At 51.7% G+C, this 16,595-nt stretch overlaps 1 protein-coding gene across 1 annotated transcript in view; it reads left to right on the top strand.

The window, feature by feature from the left end:
* Positions 1–9,423, top strand: part of Muc2 (mucin 2, oligomeric mucus/gel-forming) — a 33,633-nt gene extending 24,210 nt beyond the window's left edge. Inside the window, 18 exon segments of the mRNA XM_008854452.2 lie at positions 341–615; positions 926–1,100; positions 1,590–1,837; positions 2,431–2,614; positions 3,018–3,240; positions 3,977–4,155; positions 4,359–4,428; positions 4,559–4,659; positions 4,789–4,820; positions 6,367–6,544; positions 6,851–6,955; positions 7,170–7,210; positions 7,338–7,460; positions 7,727–7,825; positions 8,293–8,421; positions 8,606–8,645; positions 8,940–9,066; positions 9,175–9,423. Coding sequence (XP_008852674.1) covers positions 341–615; positions 926–1,100; positions 1,590–1,837; positions 2,431–2,614; positions 3,018–3,240; positions 3,977–4,155; positions 4,359–4,428; positions 4,559–4,659; positions 4,789–4,820; positions 6,367–6,544; positions 6,851–6,955; positions 7,170–7,210; positions 7,338–7,460; positions 7,727–7,825; positions 8,293–8,421; positions 8,606–8,645; positions 8,940–9,066; positions 9,175–9,397 — 2,552 coding nt within the window. The 3' untranslated portion in view covers positions 9,398–9,423.
* Positions 9,424–16,595: the final 7,172 nt, after the last annotated feature.

Consider the following 16,595-nt stretch of genomic DNA (forward strand, 5'->3'; position numbering starts at 1 on the left):
TAGAACATGACGTTGGTACTCAGTGAGGACCTCATTCTGCATCACAACATAGTGCAGGCATCATATGGGGAGACTGAGCAAGTGTGAGCTCTGTTCACACTTCCTCTTCCCATAATGTCACTAATGCCATGTTGGGGGCCCTGCCCTCATAACCTCGTCTAACCCTAATCTTCCCAAAGGCCCCTTCTCCTAATACAACTAACACAAGAACTCTAAGGACATGGGGATCCTATAGCAGTGAGTCCCCTCCTGTGGCTTTCATGGGGACCTGCTAGCATATTCTTGTAGCCAACCCTGCCTCTGGATGGTGTAAGAACGGGGTCCTTCTCTTTCCTTGTAGGTGAACTGGTCTACAACAAAACCCATGGGGACATCTGCTACTATGTGAACTGCTCCATAGAGTGCGAACTCCAGATCTTCAACTGGTCCTGCCCAACCACAACTCCTACACCCTCCACACCAACGCCCTCCCCGACAACCACATCCTCCCCACTACCCACTACATCCCCAAAGTCCACACCCTCCACGCCAACATCCATGTCACCCAAGTCTACGGCCAGCACATCAGTCACCACTAAGCCCCCTGCGTGCCTTGACTTTGATCCTCCAAGACAGGTCAGTAGTCAGTGCGTGGCTCTGTCTCCCTGACACAGAGCAGGTCCATGTCCAGGCATCCAGGGTCTGAGTGACACCCTTCCTGGCTGTCCAACTCACACCCTGCACCTTCTCCAGTGGGACTGATGTGTCCCACAGTCTCTTTGGTGCGGGGTCTGCTGACCCTCTGTCTTCTTACCATGCCCTGCCTTGCCGTGGCCTGATCCCAGCTGCCCCTAGTTTCAGCTCCGAGTGTGTCCCACCTTCCCATGCAGACTGGAGAAGCTGTGCTGGGTTGCCCGTTGACTGTTCCGTATCCTCCATCCTGCAGGAGAATGAGACCTGGTGGCTGTGTAACTGCACCATGGCCGTTTGCAAGTATGATAACGTAGTGGAGATTGTGGAAGTAGAGTGTAACCCTCCGCCCATGCCCACCTGCTCCAACGGTCGCAAGCCAGTGCGTGTCATTGACCCCAACGGTTGCTGCTGGCACTGGGAGTGTGACTGTAAGACCCTCGGCTGCCTGGGGACACGCCCACCACGTTCCTTCCTTCTCTGGCTGTGGGGGCTACAGGACCAGGCTCCTGGAAACAGACCCGGATTGCTAAGCACCTGCTAAAGGCTAGGCACACAGTACTAGAGACTTCTCAATACCTTTTACACCCCCCACCCTGGCAGAAGCTGGGCAGGGAGAAGGCTTGCCTGGTGGGGAAGGGGCGCCTTTTGAGCAAGGATGTTTCTGAGGTTAGGGGTTGTCCTCTAGCTCTAAAGGAAGGCCTCACCTTGCAGAGGGTGTCTCTGTGGGATGAGTGGAGAGATTCCGTTGGCAAATCTGCTATAGGCTTGGATGGCCCTCGTGACCCAACCCAGGAACCAGGCTCCGCACACTCCTTCAGTTCCTGCTGGTTTCTCTTTCTGTCCCTTAAGCCCTGACCATGATCCCGTTCCAGTGGTACCAGCCTGGTGACACCAACTCATGGAGTTTTCCTCTGTAGGCTACTGTACCGGCTGGGGAGACCCACACTACGTCACCTTCGACGGTCTCTACTACAGTTACCAGGGCAACTGTACCTATGTGCTGGTGGAGGAGATCATCCGCACGGTGGACAACTTTGGGGTCTACATTGACAACTACCACTGTGATGTCAATGACAAGGTGTCGTGCCCCCGCACACTTATTGTGCGCCATGAGACCCAGGAAGTGTTGCTCAAGACTGTGGACCTGTTGCCCTTGAAGGTTGAGGTAGGTGGCTGTGACTGGCTGGGTGTCCATGGTATGTCTGCTGTGTCCCCATGCTGTGAGCCCCAGGCAGCAGAGGACTGGGCTGCAGGCCCCCTGAGCCAGGCTGGAGCCCCAGGACAGGCAGATCCTCACTTGGGATGCACGAACTCTTCTCACAGGCTCTTCAAATGTGCACAGGTCTTGGTGGCATAAACCCTTTTCTAAAAATGGGCGAGCAGGAAGAACCTGCGTCTAGCTGTGTCCTCTATCTTCTGGAGTCATTGGTGATGATGGTTGAGAGGCTGGGGAGCCTTGATCTTTGCTTAAAGCCCCCAAATCTCTGGGAGGAGATTTCTATGGCTTCTCCTGGGATGAGCTGGGACAAAGGCCTAAGGGAAAAGGACAGAGGAGTGCAGGGAAAGCCCTCCCTTTCAGATAGGGGCGGGGAGACCGCAGATGCTACCCCAAGGTGCACCTTGACCTTCTTAATCAGAGGCACACTGTTCCCAGAGAGGACCAAGGTGGGACAGGACAGAACAGGGCAGGCTTCCAGCAGGTGGCACCCTTCAGCTCCTGTCTCAAAAGCCCCCCTTGACCCAGATGTATTGCTGTAGGTCCAGGTGAACAGGCAGACCGTGGCGCTGCCCTACAAGAAATACGGGCTTGAGGTATACGAATCAGGCATCAACTTCGTGGTGGACATCCCTGGGCTGGATGCTGAGATCTCCTACAACGGCCTGTCTTTCTCCATCCGGCTGCCTTACCGCCTGTTTGGCAACAACACCCAGGGCCAGTGTGGTGAGCCCCTCAGCTTCTTCCCTGGGAGGGTGAGACTGGGTGTGAGCACTTGTCAGGCCAGCTGTGGGTTCTCTGTTCCTCTGCGAGCAGCCACTGTGGCACTGTCCTGGGTTTGGTCCTTCTGTGGAGTCAACCGGTGTTGGCTTTGCCTTCTGGATGGATAATGGATGGCAAAGTTAGAAGATGGGTGATTGGATGGGTGGATAACAATTGGATGGATGGTTTGGGTGAGTGGGTGGATGTGGATGAATGAGATGATGGATAGGTGGATGGATGATGGATAGGTGGGAGATGGATGGATGGTGATATGCAGGGGCCCTAAGCTGGAGAGGTGCCTGAGCTTGCCTTGAGTCTGACGGCCTGAGACAGGTACTGGCTTGACGGGTGACGTCTCTGTCCTCAGGAACCTGCACCAACAATACTGAGGATGACTGCATCTTACCCAGTGGGGAGATCATCTCCAGCTGTGAGCTTGCCGCTGATGAGTGGGTGCTGAATGACCCCTCCAAGCCACAATGTTCCCACCGTGACTTCACCACCAAGCGCCCAGCCATCACAACACCAGGAGGCATCGTCTTACCCAAGAACTGCACAGTGTCTCCTGTCTGCCAGCTCATCAAGGACAGGTGGGACCTGTGGGAAGCAGAAGGTTAGGAGATCAAGGCTAGCCTGAGCTACATGAAACCCTGTCTTGAAAAACAAAAAAAACAAAAACCCAAAAACCAGGGCCTCGGGAGGCCTCATCTCTCTGCTCCCCCCACAAGGAGCAACCCCTGTGTGAGGCTGAAGAGCTGAGGTGTGGCACCACGAATGGGTGCAGGGTCACAAGGGACCCATGACCTGGCTTCCGTTTTCCTCAGGTCCTAGGTACCCTCTTAAACACCCCCCATACCTGTCTTTCCTCCTAGATACTGCTCATCTCCTGACCACATGTAGGTTCAGCTGAGCTAGAGACGCTGGGTAGACCAGTTGGCCATCCAGTACTAACATATGGGAGGCAGTTTGGGCTTGGACAGTGACGAGAGGCTCTAAAAGCTGGTGGCCAAGGAGAGGAAGTGCCTGTGCAGGTGTTTGGGTGGAGTAGAGGCCAGGTGGGCCTCTGCTAAGGTTGCTGGAAGGGGCATCCCGGCACGCAGCGACCACTGAGATGTGCATCGTATATGACTGGTTACACGGGGACATGTCCTTGAGATACTTCCGTTCCTGAAGGCTGGCCCTCTCCGTCTGCTCCTCCTATTGACCACAGGTGCCTCTTTGGCAGGTGCAGGCTGAACAAACTCCAGGAAGGCAGGTGGGGTGGTAGGGCGTGTGGGAGAGGCTGGGGTGCTGGTCAGAGGGTGACCCACGCTTCTCCCGACACAGCCTATTCTCCCAGTGCCACCCCTTCGTGCCTCCCAAGCACTACTATGAAGCCTGCCTGTTTGACAGCTGCTTTGTGCCTAACTTTGGTCTGGAGTGTGCGAGCGTACAAGCCTACGCGACCCTCTGTGCCCAGGAGGGAGCCTGTATTGACTGGCGGGTCCATTCTCAGGGGGCCTGCTGTAAGTGCCACCCACCCCTCCCCATGCCCTGCACTGTGCTGGGGCCTGCGGGCTAGGCAAGGGAACTGGGCAGCTCCTCATCTTTGTTCGCATCGGGGGAGGTCTTCTGTGGGAAGGGCTGGGTAGCTCTGTCACTGCAGGGGTGAGAACACAGGCTTCTCCCTCCTGAGACGGCCTTCCTGATTCTTCTGTCCCTCCCACAGCTGTGGAGTGCCCATCTCACAGGGTGTACCAGGCCTGTGGTCCTGCAGAAGAGCCCACCTGCCAATCCAGGTATGCTGCCAGAGGATTCCTGCTGACTCCCTAGCCCCGTCCATGTGACCCAGTCAGCTTTAGCTCTACCCCACAGCCACCCTTTCACCTGTGCCATGCCTTCCTCTGAGCACATCTCCTGCCCTTCCAGCTCCTCTCAGAAGAATTCCACGCGCCTTGTGGAAGGCTGTTTCTGTCCTGAAGGCACCACGAAATTCGGCCCTGGCTATGATGTCTGTGTGACAACATGTGGTATGCACCCCCACTCCTGTGGCCTCCCTCCTGCTCCCTCCATATCAACAGGGGCTGGATCATAAGGCTGACCCCAGCTCTCTATGGTACCAGAATCACTAACAGGACTTGTTTCTTCTCTCTTCCTAGGCTGTGTGGGTCTTGACAATGTACCTAGAGAGGTAAGTTCCCCTTTGTTTTAGGGGGATTCTTCCACAAATTCTGAGCTTTTAGCAATAAATGGGGTGAGGTGACAGGAGAACTTTGGAATGTCAAAGGCTGAGTCATGAGCTTTGTAAGCCCTGGAGGATATTCCCTCACCTATCTGCCTGCTCATTGGTATGTCCATCCATAGATCTATCATCTACCCATCCATCATCTACCCAATCCATCATCCACCCCATCCATCATCCATCCACCCATCCATCATCCACCCCATCCATCCACCCCCATCCATCCATCCATCCATCCATCCATCCATCCACCCATCCATCCCCTCCATTCCATCATCCACCCACTCATCATCCACCCATCTAATCATATATCTATTATCATCCATCCATCCATCCATCTATCCATCCATTTATCTATCATCCATTCTTCCACCATCTACCCATCCATTCATTATACATACATCTATCCACCCATCATCCATCCCTCCATCATCCACCATCTGTCACCCACCCATCCATCATTCACCCACCCATCCATCTAACCATACATGTTTTCATCCATCCATCCATCTATCCACCATCTATCTATCATCCATCCACCTATCCATTATCCATTCTGCCACCATCCACCCATCCATCCATTATGCATACATCTATGCATCATGATGCCCATCCATCATCCATTCATTCTTCCATCAAACCTCCTCCATATCCTCCACATATCCATCCACCCACCCACCCATCCACCCATCCATCCAAATCATCCATCTGTCCATCCACTGACCCATCATCCATTCTTCCACAATCTACCCATTCATCTACCCATCCATCTACCCATCTAGCCATTATACATACATCTAACCACCCATCCATCATCCATCCATTCAGCCATCAAACCTGTCTCCCACACATCCATCCATCCATCCACACATCCATCCATCCATCCATCCATCCACCCATCCATTCAAATCATCTATCCATCCAACTGTTATCTGTCCATCCAACCATCTATTTATCATCCATCCATTCACCCACCCATTCATTTAACCACCCATCTGTTATTCATCAATCCAACCACTTACCCATTCCCTAACCATCTTTCTTCCATTTATCCACCCATCCATTTGTTGATACACAAACCATCCATCCACATATCTAGTCACCCACTCAACAGTCAGTCATATGATGTTCTGTCTAAATATGAGGTGGCATGTTGGCACTGTTGTCTCCTGTACAAGTTCACAGCCATTGGTCGACTCCTTAGCTCAGTTCTTTACAAACTCAATAGACACCCGAGGTGTGTCTGCCATGCCCCAGGCTGGTGTTGGTGATGCTGGTGAGCCGATCACAACTCTGTGATGTCTGTGGCCTTGAATAAGCAGCTTCTGGCCTTTCTCCAAACATGCTCCTTGAGCTAAGGAGTGGGGAGGGATATGGCTTTCCCACTGGGTCCCTCGCCTGGCTGCCCAGTACAGTTCTTTTCTCCCTGGCTGGCCATGGACAGACCCACAGTATACCCTGACCTGGTATCAAACCTGATCCTTCCTCCCTGCAGTTTGGAGAGCGCTTTGAGTTTGACTGCAAGGACTGTGTTTGCCTGGAGGGTGGAAGTGGTATTGTCTGCCAGGCCAAGGAGTGTAGCAGGGAGACCCAGATCGCATGTGAGGAGGACGGCACCTACCTTGTCACAGAAGTCAACCCAGCTGATACCTGCTGCAACATTACCTCATGCAGTAAGGCCACCCCTGGGGCAGGGGAGTCATTCTCAGTTCCCTGAGGCTATGTCTCTCCGGGGGGGCCTCCTGTGTCACTGAGCATGTCCCCTTGTAGGTAGGGTTTCCTGCAGCCCTTCCCTGGTGAACTCAGGTTGAACTCACGTGAGAGGGTGTTGGTGATATTTTGGGGTTAGGTCAGGAGTCCCTGCTGCAAGTACTGGTCCTGGTGGTGTGGGAGGGGACCCACGGAGGCCTGTGCAGCAGGAGGTGGTGCTCTGCCTATGGGGAGCCATTCTGGTCACCATGCCCTTGCTCTGCCTTCAGAGTGTGACACCAAGCTGTGCAAAGCAGAACGCCCCATATGCTTGTTGGGATTTGAAGTTAAGAGCCAGCAGGCACCAGGACAGTGCTGTCCTGTCTACTCCTGTGGTAAGGCCGGCAGGGCAAGGGAGGTCACAGGTGGGACCGGGCTATGGGCAAGGGGGCAGTGGAGGAAACATGCTTCCTTCTGGGGTTTCCCTACCATGGCTGTGGCTATGTGCCCACCTTGCCCTGAGAATCTACCCAGGTGTGCCAAGCTGCAGGGTGAGGCCAGGCTGAGGCTCAGGATGACCTCTGATGGCTTTTCCCACTTTCTTCCAAGTACCCAAGGGCGTGTGTGTACACCGGAATGCTGAGTACCAGGTGAGCCTGGGGCTGGGACAGGACAGGAAGCGGGGTGGCATAGCCCCTGTCCATCCCTAAGGGTAGAAATGGGGTATGTGTGGGGGCCCTGGGGGGCACGGCTCCTTACTTCCTCCTGTGCCCAAAGCCTAGCTCCCCAGTGCATTCCTCCAAGTGCCAAGACTGTGTGTGCACTGACATCGTGGACAACAGCACCCAACTCAATGTCATCTCCTGCACCCATGTGCCCTGCAAAACCTCCTGCAGCTCTGTAAGTGCGGCCCCTCCCTTCCCTTCCTCTCCCTGTCTCCATGTACCCTCTTCCTATCTCCAAAGAGGCACATAGTCCTATGATCATTTCCACAGTGATCGGTTCTCCCTCTCTTCCTTGCCAAGCTGTGCCCGTGCCCGCCTCTCCACGTCGGCACCTGCTCTATTTGTGGCCTCCCCCATGTGGGGAGTTCCAGCAGCCCCGAGGCCTTGTTGGGTGTGGGGACAAGTCTTCGAACTCAACTTTGACCTCACTTGTGTCTGTAGGGCTTTGAACTTGTGGAGGTCCCTGGAGAGTGCTGCGGGAAGTGCCAGCAGACCCACTGTATCATCGAGAGGCCCAACCAGCCATACCTTATCCTGAAGGTATGTGAGAGCAGGGGCCAGTACTCAAGGTACAACCCGTGGCCCCCTTGTCTTGACTCTTCAGGGCTTACAGCTGGGGGCAAAGCTGGATGACTCTGGAGAACTCCCCCTGGCTGAGTTGTCCCAGACCCCCCACAACTGAAAATGAGCGCTTGTGCTTGGGTGGCATCAGACAATGGGAGTGATCACTCCACTCCTGGAGTTCCAAGTTCAAGATCAAGGCTGGCAGAAACTCTGGGGAGCCCTTCCTGCCTCCCCAGCCCTCTTGAGGCCCCAGATTATCTTGGCTTGTGCCTACATCACTCTAGTCTCTGACTTTGTCTCCATGTGGCAGTCCCCCCTCTTGTCTAATGACTCTGAGCTCATAGGTCAACCTCTTGTCTGAGAGGCCACACCTGCCAGATCTTCCTAGGCTGGCCTCTGGGGTGCACCAGCTCATCCTCACCCTGACTGTGCTCTGTCCACAGCCTGGAGACATAGAGGAGAACCCCAGTGATAAATGCACCTTCTACAGCTGCATGAAAATCAAAAACCAGCTCATCTCCTCCATCTCCAACATCACCTGCCCTGACTTTGACCCCAGTGTCTGTATCCCGGTGAGTTGGGCCTCCCTAGCCACTGGCCATATGTGCTCTGCCAGGAGCCGGGGACCCTGATTTTTAAGGGAGGTGGTTCCCAGGAGTCCTGCCTGTGCTCTCCTGTAGGACAGCACCCCCTGGCAGAAAGGGGCACCCCCTTGTGCCAGTGCTCAGCGCCTGGCTCATTCTTCTTTCCCTCTAGGACTCCATCACATACATGCCTAATGGGTGCTGTAAGACCTGTGAGTACAACCAGGGAGGCGTGGCCTGGTGGGTGGGCTCCATCCAGACCCTTGGGCAGGAAGGCACAAGGGTAGGGTGCCCTGGGATTCCTGTCCCCGCTGTACCACTCGTGTTCATGTCCAGGAAGCTGAGTTCCCTCCCTAGAAGGGTCAGGGTGGAGCTCAGCTGCATGCTGGGAACTCACCCCGAGAGGGCAGTGGGTTGAAGGTTGAGGGCTGGTCACACTTGGGAAGGGGAGAGGAAACTGAAGGACAGCCAGCATGAGACACCACCCCTGCACCTCCGTTCTCCAGGCATCCCTCGGAACTACACCAGGGTGCCCTGCTCCACCATCCCTGTCTTGAAGGAGATTTCCCACAATGGTTGCACCAAGAATGTCACCATGAACTACTGTTCTGGGTCCTGTGGAACGTCTGCCATGTGAGTCCCAGGCTATGAGTGTGGGCTGATGGGGGGCAGTGGGGGAGCCCAAGGAGAGGTCCCATCTTCCCAAGGAGGCTGGCCCTCACTCTGCCTTCCCTGTGCTAGGTACTCTGCCGAGGTCCAGGCCCTGGACCACAGGTGCTCATGCTGCAAAGAAGAGAAGACCACTGAGCAAGAGGTGGTCCTGGAATGCCCGGATGGCAGCGGGCTGACCCACAGCTACACACACATCGAGAGCTGTCTGTGCCAGGATACTGTCTGTCAATTCCCGCCAGCCCAGCAGGTCCGCGTCAAGCGCTCCGGCCCCCAGATTCTGGGAAGGCAGTGAACGGGTTCTGCTATGCGGGCCCCTTCCCATCCCACACAGCCCTACTGACCCTCGGAGCTCCCTCACCTTCTAGCTTGACTCGCTCTCTGCAGATATTTATTTTCGGAGTCTTTGTTCCATTCTTTGCTTTCTGATAATAAATTCAGGCACAGCTACTCTGGCCATGTGCATTACGTTGGTTCTGCAAGGATCTAAGTTGGCCATTGTGGGGCAGGTTCCTGGGAGATGAGTGGAGCCAGATGGTTTGGAGAGGGTCCCTCAGGGGCTTGGGGGTCCAGTTCTAGCCTCTGCACCTAAGACCCAGTGTGACTCTGCCCCCTTCAGGGCCTTGGACTCTTGGTTCGCTGCCTATGCAGGGCCCTGGCTGAGCACAGCCCTCCCATTCTGAATGAGTGAAGCCCTCAAGTCCCTTCCCAGGGCTTTCTGTTAAGAGTGAAGCCTCTGGATACATGCTGTGGGGACAACGAGTGTGCATGTATGGGCATACAGATGTGTGTATGTGTGTGTGTGTGAGAGAGAGAGAGAGAGTCCATGCACACACATGTATTTGTGTATGTGTGTCCCCAGGCTTCTGAAATGGCAAAAACAGAAAAGGTCTCAGTCCACAGATGGGGGGCGGGTGCGGGGTACCAGCTCTTGCTGAAAACAGGAGAGCAACCACAGCTCTGTGGATATATTAGTTACTTTGTGTCACTGTGGCAAAAAAACCTGACAGAAACAATGTAAGGGAGGAAGGATTTAATTTGATTCATGGTTTTGAGGGATGGTGGTTACTTACATAGGAGCAGAGCATCAAGCCATCAGAAACGTGTGGCAGAGACAAGATGTTCACAGAATAGCTGACCAGGGACTTGAAGGAGCAGGACAGGGAAAGGCCAGGGGTGATAGCCCCAAGGACCCACCCCCAGGGACCTGCTTCCTGAAGCGAGGTCTCACCTCTCCAATTTTCCCAAGTAGTACCATCATCTTTCAACCTGAGAGCCTTTGGGGGGTGCTTCATACACAAACCACACACGGGCTCTTCCAAAGCTGCTGGGAGAGCTGTCAAACCTCCAACAACTTGCAGAAATTCTTGACCCTATAGATGTAGTGGGGGAAGTTGTGTGTGCATGTGCATGTGTGTGCGTGTGTGTGCGTGTGTGAATGTGTATGTGCATGTGTGTGCATGTGTGTGTGCGTGTGTGTATGTGTGTGCATGCACATGCTAAGCCCCACTCCCACATCCCAGGAAAGGCTCCTGGGAGCTGTGACCCAGGGAAGATGAAGAGAAGACAGATGTTAAAAAGCACTTTATACTAAAAAAAAAATCAAAGCTAAAACTATGAAAATTTGTGGGATGCAGTTAAAGCATTTGTTAGGTATTTCTAGCTTGTTATTATTTTATAGATTAAGAATTTCATAGCAACCCCCAGTCCTCCTCTGACTCCTCCCAGATTGACCCCTACCCCACTCCTCCCAACTTCACGCCCTCTTTAAAACAATAACCCATTGAATCTGATTTGTGCTGCCCGTCTACTCCTGGGTGTGAGGCTATCTATAGCTGGATTGTAGTTGACCTACCGGCAGCCATACCCTTGAGGAAAACTTACTTTCCTTCTCCTAGTGACTATCAACTGCCAATAGTGTCTCAGCTAGGGGTGAGACTTCCATGGCCACCTCCCCCATCCATCCATGCTGGGATTTTTGTCTGGCTTGAGCTTGCACAGGTCTTTTGTATGCTGTCGCCACCACTGTGGTTTCATATGTGAAACTGCCCTGTTGTGTCCAGAAGACACTGTTCATCACAGGCATCTATCACCTCTGGCTCTTACAGCCTTTCATCTCCTGTGATAATGCCTGAGCCTTGGGAGGAGGAGGTGTGATATAGGTGTCCTATTTGGTGCTGAGCAGTCCACAGTCTCTTATTCTCTGCATGTTGACCAGTTGTGGGTTGGTGTTAATCATCATGAGGGCTGAGAGGTGCACTAATCTACGGGTATAATGATGTCATTAAGAGTTGATTTAATGTGACGTCTTTTAGCAGAATGATAGCAGTAGGTTCTCTCCTAGGATTTATCTAGTCACAGATTCTTGGTCCCAATAACTGTGTCAAGCATGGGTTCCACCTTGCAGAACAGGTCTTTAGTCCATTTACAAAGTGGTGGGTTACCCCTGTTACATTCACCACCACTGTACCAGCAGGCAGGTCTGTTGCTCTGACGTTAGAAAAAAGCAGTTTCCCACCCATGCTCTGAACTTGAACCAGTAGGAGACACAAGTGAGACTTGAACAGAATCCTGCTGCGAAGTCTCTGTCAAGCAGATCTCGGAATCAAGGTGGAACGGGACTTGACCACAAACCCCACAGGAGAGAACGGGACACAAAACTTCATGCTAACACGGTGGATACCTTACACGAAATAGACAACCAAACAAAAATAAACTTGCCCAGGAGGAAACAGGAAACTGGAACTCCCATCTCGATTTTGGAAACTTAGTTTATAATTCCAGAAAAATGCTTCAGGTTCAGGTGACTTTACTAGTGAACTCCCTCTAATATTTGGAGAAGTAACAGCAATCCTGCGCAAACTCATTTAGAAACGATTGAAGAGGGAACACAGCCCATTTTATGGTTTATATCAGTGCTGATTCCCAAACCAACGATGGCACAAGAAAAGTCAACTACAATTCAGCACCTCACGAACAGAAATGCAAAAATTCCAATCGGTTAGATCCAACAATATAAACAAAATCTACCACAACACGACCAAGGAGAACTTATCCCAAATCTGTTATCACACACGGCAAACGCATGTGACAGAAATGACCACTTTTTCTTTAATTCTTCTCTCTTGAGATGGGATCTTGCTATGTTGCCCAGGCAGGTCTTAAACTCTGGAGCTCAACTGACCTTCCCACTTCAGACTCCCAGGTAGCTGGGACCACAGGTGTGTGCTATCAGGACTGGGTAAAATGAGCACTTTTCACTTATTAAAAACTCCGAGCAAGGGCTGTAGAGATGGTTCAGTGATTAAGAGTAAGTACTATTCTTGCGGAGGACCCAAGCTCCATTTCCAGCACCCATGTCAGGTGACTGACAGCAGCTTGTAATTCCAGTTCCAGGGGATCTGATGCCTCTGGCCCCACAGGCACCTGCACATATGTGCACCCCCCCTGAAGTTTTTAAAAAAGCTGTGTGACAGCTTGGCTACCATCCTGATGAGCACTTCATATTCTCAGGACCTCGGATGGTGGGGAAGCTCTCATCTCCAAGGTCCTTTCTATTGTGGTGACTAAAGCCAGCTCAGAATCCATCCTTCAAGTGGTCCAGACGTGCCAATGCTGGGGTTGTAATACCACAACGGAGCAGCAGGGGGAGCCAGAGACAATAGGTGACAGTCCATTGATGACAAATGGATGGATTTAAGAAAACTCAACTAGTTTCGTTTTGGGAAAAAGAAGGGAACGTGAGGGTGGGAGATGGGGGAGGAATATATTGTAATTAAAAATATTTAATTTTAAGTCGGGCGTGGTGGCTCATGCCTTTGGTCCCAGCAGTCAGGAGGCAGAGGCAGACGGATGGATCTCTGTGAGATCAAGGTCAGCCTGGTCTATATAGTGAATGCCAGGACAGCTGGAGAATGTCTCAAAATGACTGAAATTTTTTTGTTTTGAGACATGTTCTCACTATGTAGCCCTAGCTGACCTGGAACTTGCTACGTAGACCAGGCTGACCTTGAATTCACAAGGATCTGCCTGCATCTGCCTCTCAGGTGCTGGGATTAAAGGTGTGTACCACAATGCCTGGATTATTTTATTTTTATTTATGTATATATGTGCCAGTGCACATGTGCACTCAGTGCCCACAGAGACCAGAAGAGGGCGTCAGATGCCCTGGTGTTGGAGTTACCAGCAGTATTGAGCTGCCCAACGTGGGTGCCTGGGACCAAACTGGGGTTCTCTGGAGGAACAGTATGCGCTCCTAACAGCTGAGCTAGCTCCCCGGGCCCATAAAAATGATTTTGTGATACTATCTTTATGTGCAGTGAACATATGTTAAAAACCATAAGAAGAGCCAGGTGTGGTGGCGCACGCCTTTAATCCCAGTGCTTGGGAGGCAGAGGCAGGCAGATCTCTGTGAGTTCAAGGCCAGCCTGGTCTACATAGTGAGTTCCAGGCCAGAGCTGGGGACAGGGAGACCCTGTCTCAAAAAGACAAAAAATAAATAAAAAATAAAAAATAAAAGAAAATAAACTAAGTAACCATAAGCCATCGAAGTATAAGGATCAGTCTGGGGGGGGAGTGGTGTTTCAATAATTGTTAAAAACTTCAGTTCCAGGGGATCCAACGCCCTCTTCTGGCCTTCACGGGTACTGCATGACATGTGTGCACTTACATACATGCAGGAAATACACACATACACACAAAAAATAAAAAATAAAATATTTGAGAAAGTTTTACTTCTGCAGAAGGGCAAGCAGTCACGCAGTAAGGGGCACAGCCTGTGCTAATTTAAAGGGATGCAGTAAGGGGCACAGCCTGTGCTAATTTAAAGGGGTGCTGTTGGTAAGCAGAATACAGTTTTCAACACCAAGCGCAACCTTGAGCACATATTTAGATTTAAAAAAATCTCGACCTTGGAGGGATTTGAATTTCTGACAAGCTGCTTCTTCACAATTTTTTTAAATGGAGTTTTGTCTTATTTAATCTTTTGATAGAAGATGGTAGATTTTGTTTACATTTCCTACAAAAGTAAAGATTGGTTAAAAAATTGTGTTTGAAGAAAGACAATGTGATGAAACAAAAATACAAGCTGGAGAGTGGACTGGTCACTTTCATGTATGATATGACCGGAGAGGACAGAGTCCAGGTGTCTGCCCTGACTCTCCATCACAGTGATGCAATACCTATGTTAGTTACCTGAACACAAACAGCATTATCTTTAAATTCAGCCTCCCTCAGAGACGCAGGACACAGAATGTAGAAAAATTCTCTGCCAGAACGTACACAAACGTCTTCTTGCTCCACACTGGATGGAGCTGGTGTTCCATCTGAACCCTTGTGAGCATGACCTGAGGTCCTCATTCAGACCAGCCTTCTTACTTCCTGAGATCCCAGCAGAATGGCCCACTAAGCTCTGTTTACAGCTACAAACTTCCACATTCCTCCCCCAAAACAGGTCCAAAGACCTAGGAATCCCTGGTCAGGTTACCACCCTGCTCTGGTACTGATTTTCTTTTGTATCGCTATTGTAAGAAATAAAATCTGATGGTTCGTGTTGAGTCTGCTTAGGTCCAGCTGAAGGTGGTCCAGCTGGGTCCCTCCTAATGCCTGATAAGTTAGCTCCTCCCACCCAAACTCTGCTAGTGTAGCTACCACCCCCACTTACCCCCGACCCCAGTGAGTAACAGCCCAGTTTGCCTAACAACCTGGAGTCATGACAAGATCATGTGGCTGATAAGCTTTAAAATAAACAAGATGTAAAATGTAGAGATGAACCCACACATGGTCTTTGTGAAGAAACAGACAAATACAAGTGGCAGAGGGGAGGATAAGACCCAGGTGACATGTAAGATTGTCCCTCCTGATCACTCAGCTCCCACATTTGTGCATGGTCCTTTCCTGGAATGTACAAATCCATGTGAATTAGGCGCAAAAACACCATATTGAGCAAAAGGACCAATTACAGATTTATAGACACAGACTTGACTTCTGTTAATTCCTTTTTGTGTGTATGTATGTGTGTATGTGCTCATGTTGTATATGGGTGTGAGTGTGGGTGCATGTGGAGACCAGAGATCAACCTTGGGCCTTGGGTGCCGTTCCTCAGGGGCTGTCCATCTTGGTTTTTGAGGAAGGGTCTCTCACTGACTGGCTGGCTGAGTAGGCTAGGCTGGCCGGCTGGTGAGTCCCAGGACCTCGTTTCCATCTCCCCAGCTTTTAAAAAAGGATTAATTTTTATTTATGTATATATGTGTATCTGTGTGTGCAGGTGCCAGCAGAGGCCAGAAGAGGGTGTCAGATGCCCTGGAGCTGGAGGTATAGGCAGTTGTGAGCCACCAGACATGGCTGCTGGGAATTGTACTCGGGTCCTCGGGCGTGTCCCTTACTGCCATTTCTCCAACCCCACCCACAGCTTCATGGTTTCTGACGAAACTTAGGTCCTCTTCAAGTGTTTCACTGACTGAGCTATCTTGCCAGCCCTGTTGATGTCTGTTAATTTCTACAAATGCAGAGCAGTACCCTATTACTTGAGTATCTGAAAAAGAAAAAAAAAGAATTGAGGGCCAGCTAGATGGCTCCGCGAGTAAAGGCCTCCGCCACCGAGCGGGGACCCGCATGATGGGAGAAGAGAACTGACTTGTGTGAACTGTCCTCTGACCTCCACACATGCAATTACCCTCCACACACAGTGAGCAAAAACGTAACACAAATGTGAGAGGCGTTGGATTTAAGATCATGATTGCATCTGTGGGAAGGGGCCGGAGACGGCACTCCAGTCTGGATTGTGATGACTTATTCCCCGATGAAAGAAAATCTGCAAGCAGACTTGCCTGTGAGCTAATGTAGTGGCCGCTGGGTAGTGAAGGCAGCGGGCTCCATCCCACTGTCCTTTATCCTCTGTGCTTGAGGTCACACAGATAAACAGCCAGAGAGTGTTCTCTGGACGGCAAGCAGGGAGCCTGATAGCACATGGCCTTGGGTCCCCGTCTCTCCTGTTTACTTGACAAGCTCCTGTCACTCTGTGGGCATCCTGCCCCTGTGGACAACTCAGCCCAGACTGAGCCTGACACCAGTGACCAGGAACCAGAGCTGAGCGAGGCCTGGGTATGGCGGGGAGGGGGATGGGCTCAGAACCTCAAGATGCTGGCGGGCCAGGGAGAGAACCCCAGGGTTTGCAGAAGGATTGGTTCAGTCAGATCCTCTCTGCACAGGGTCTGTCAAGCATCCCAGTGGGCAACGCACACTCTTGCTGAACCCTGAGGGAGCCAGGTTTACCCTAGGATTTTGAACTCTTTCTCTGCTCTGCCTTGGGCTGAGTTGTCTCTGTGGTAGAAAACTCTTACACTGAAGCCTTAACTCTGACGTCTCTGAATGACTAGAGACAGGGCCTTTAAAGAGATGATTAAATCAGGTCCACATGACCGTGTCCTTCTAAGAATGGGAGATCAGGGGGCTGGAGAGATGGCTCAGCAGTTAAGAGCACTGGCTGCTCTAGC

The sequence above is a fragment of the Nannospalax galili genome, unplaced genomic scaffold (genome assembly GCF_000622305.1).
Source record: "Nannospalax galili isolate Female #2095 unplaced genomic scaffold, S.galili_v1.0 scaffold507, whole genome shotgun sequence".
NCBI classification, from domain to species: Eukaryota; Metazoa; Chordata; class Mammalia; order Rodentia; family Spalacidae; genus Nannospalax; species Nannospalax galili.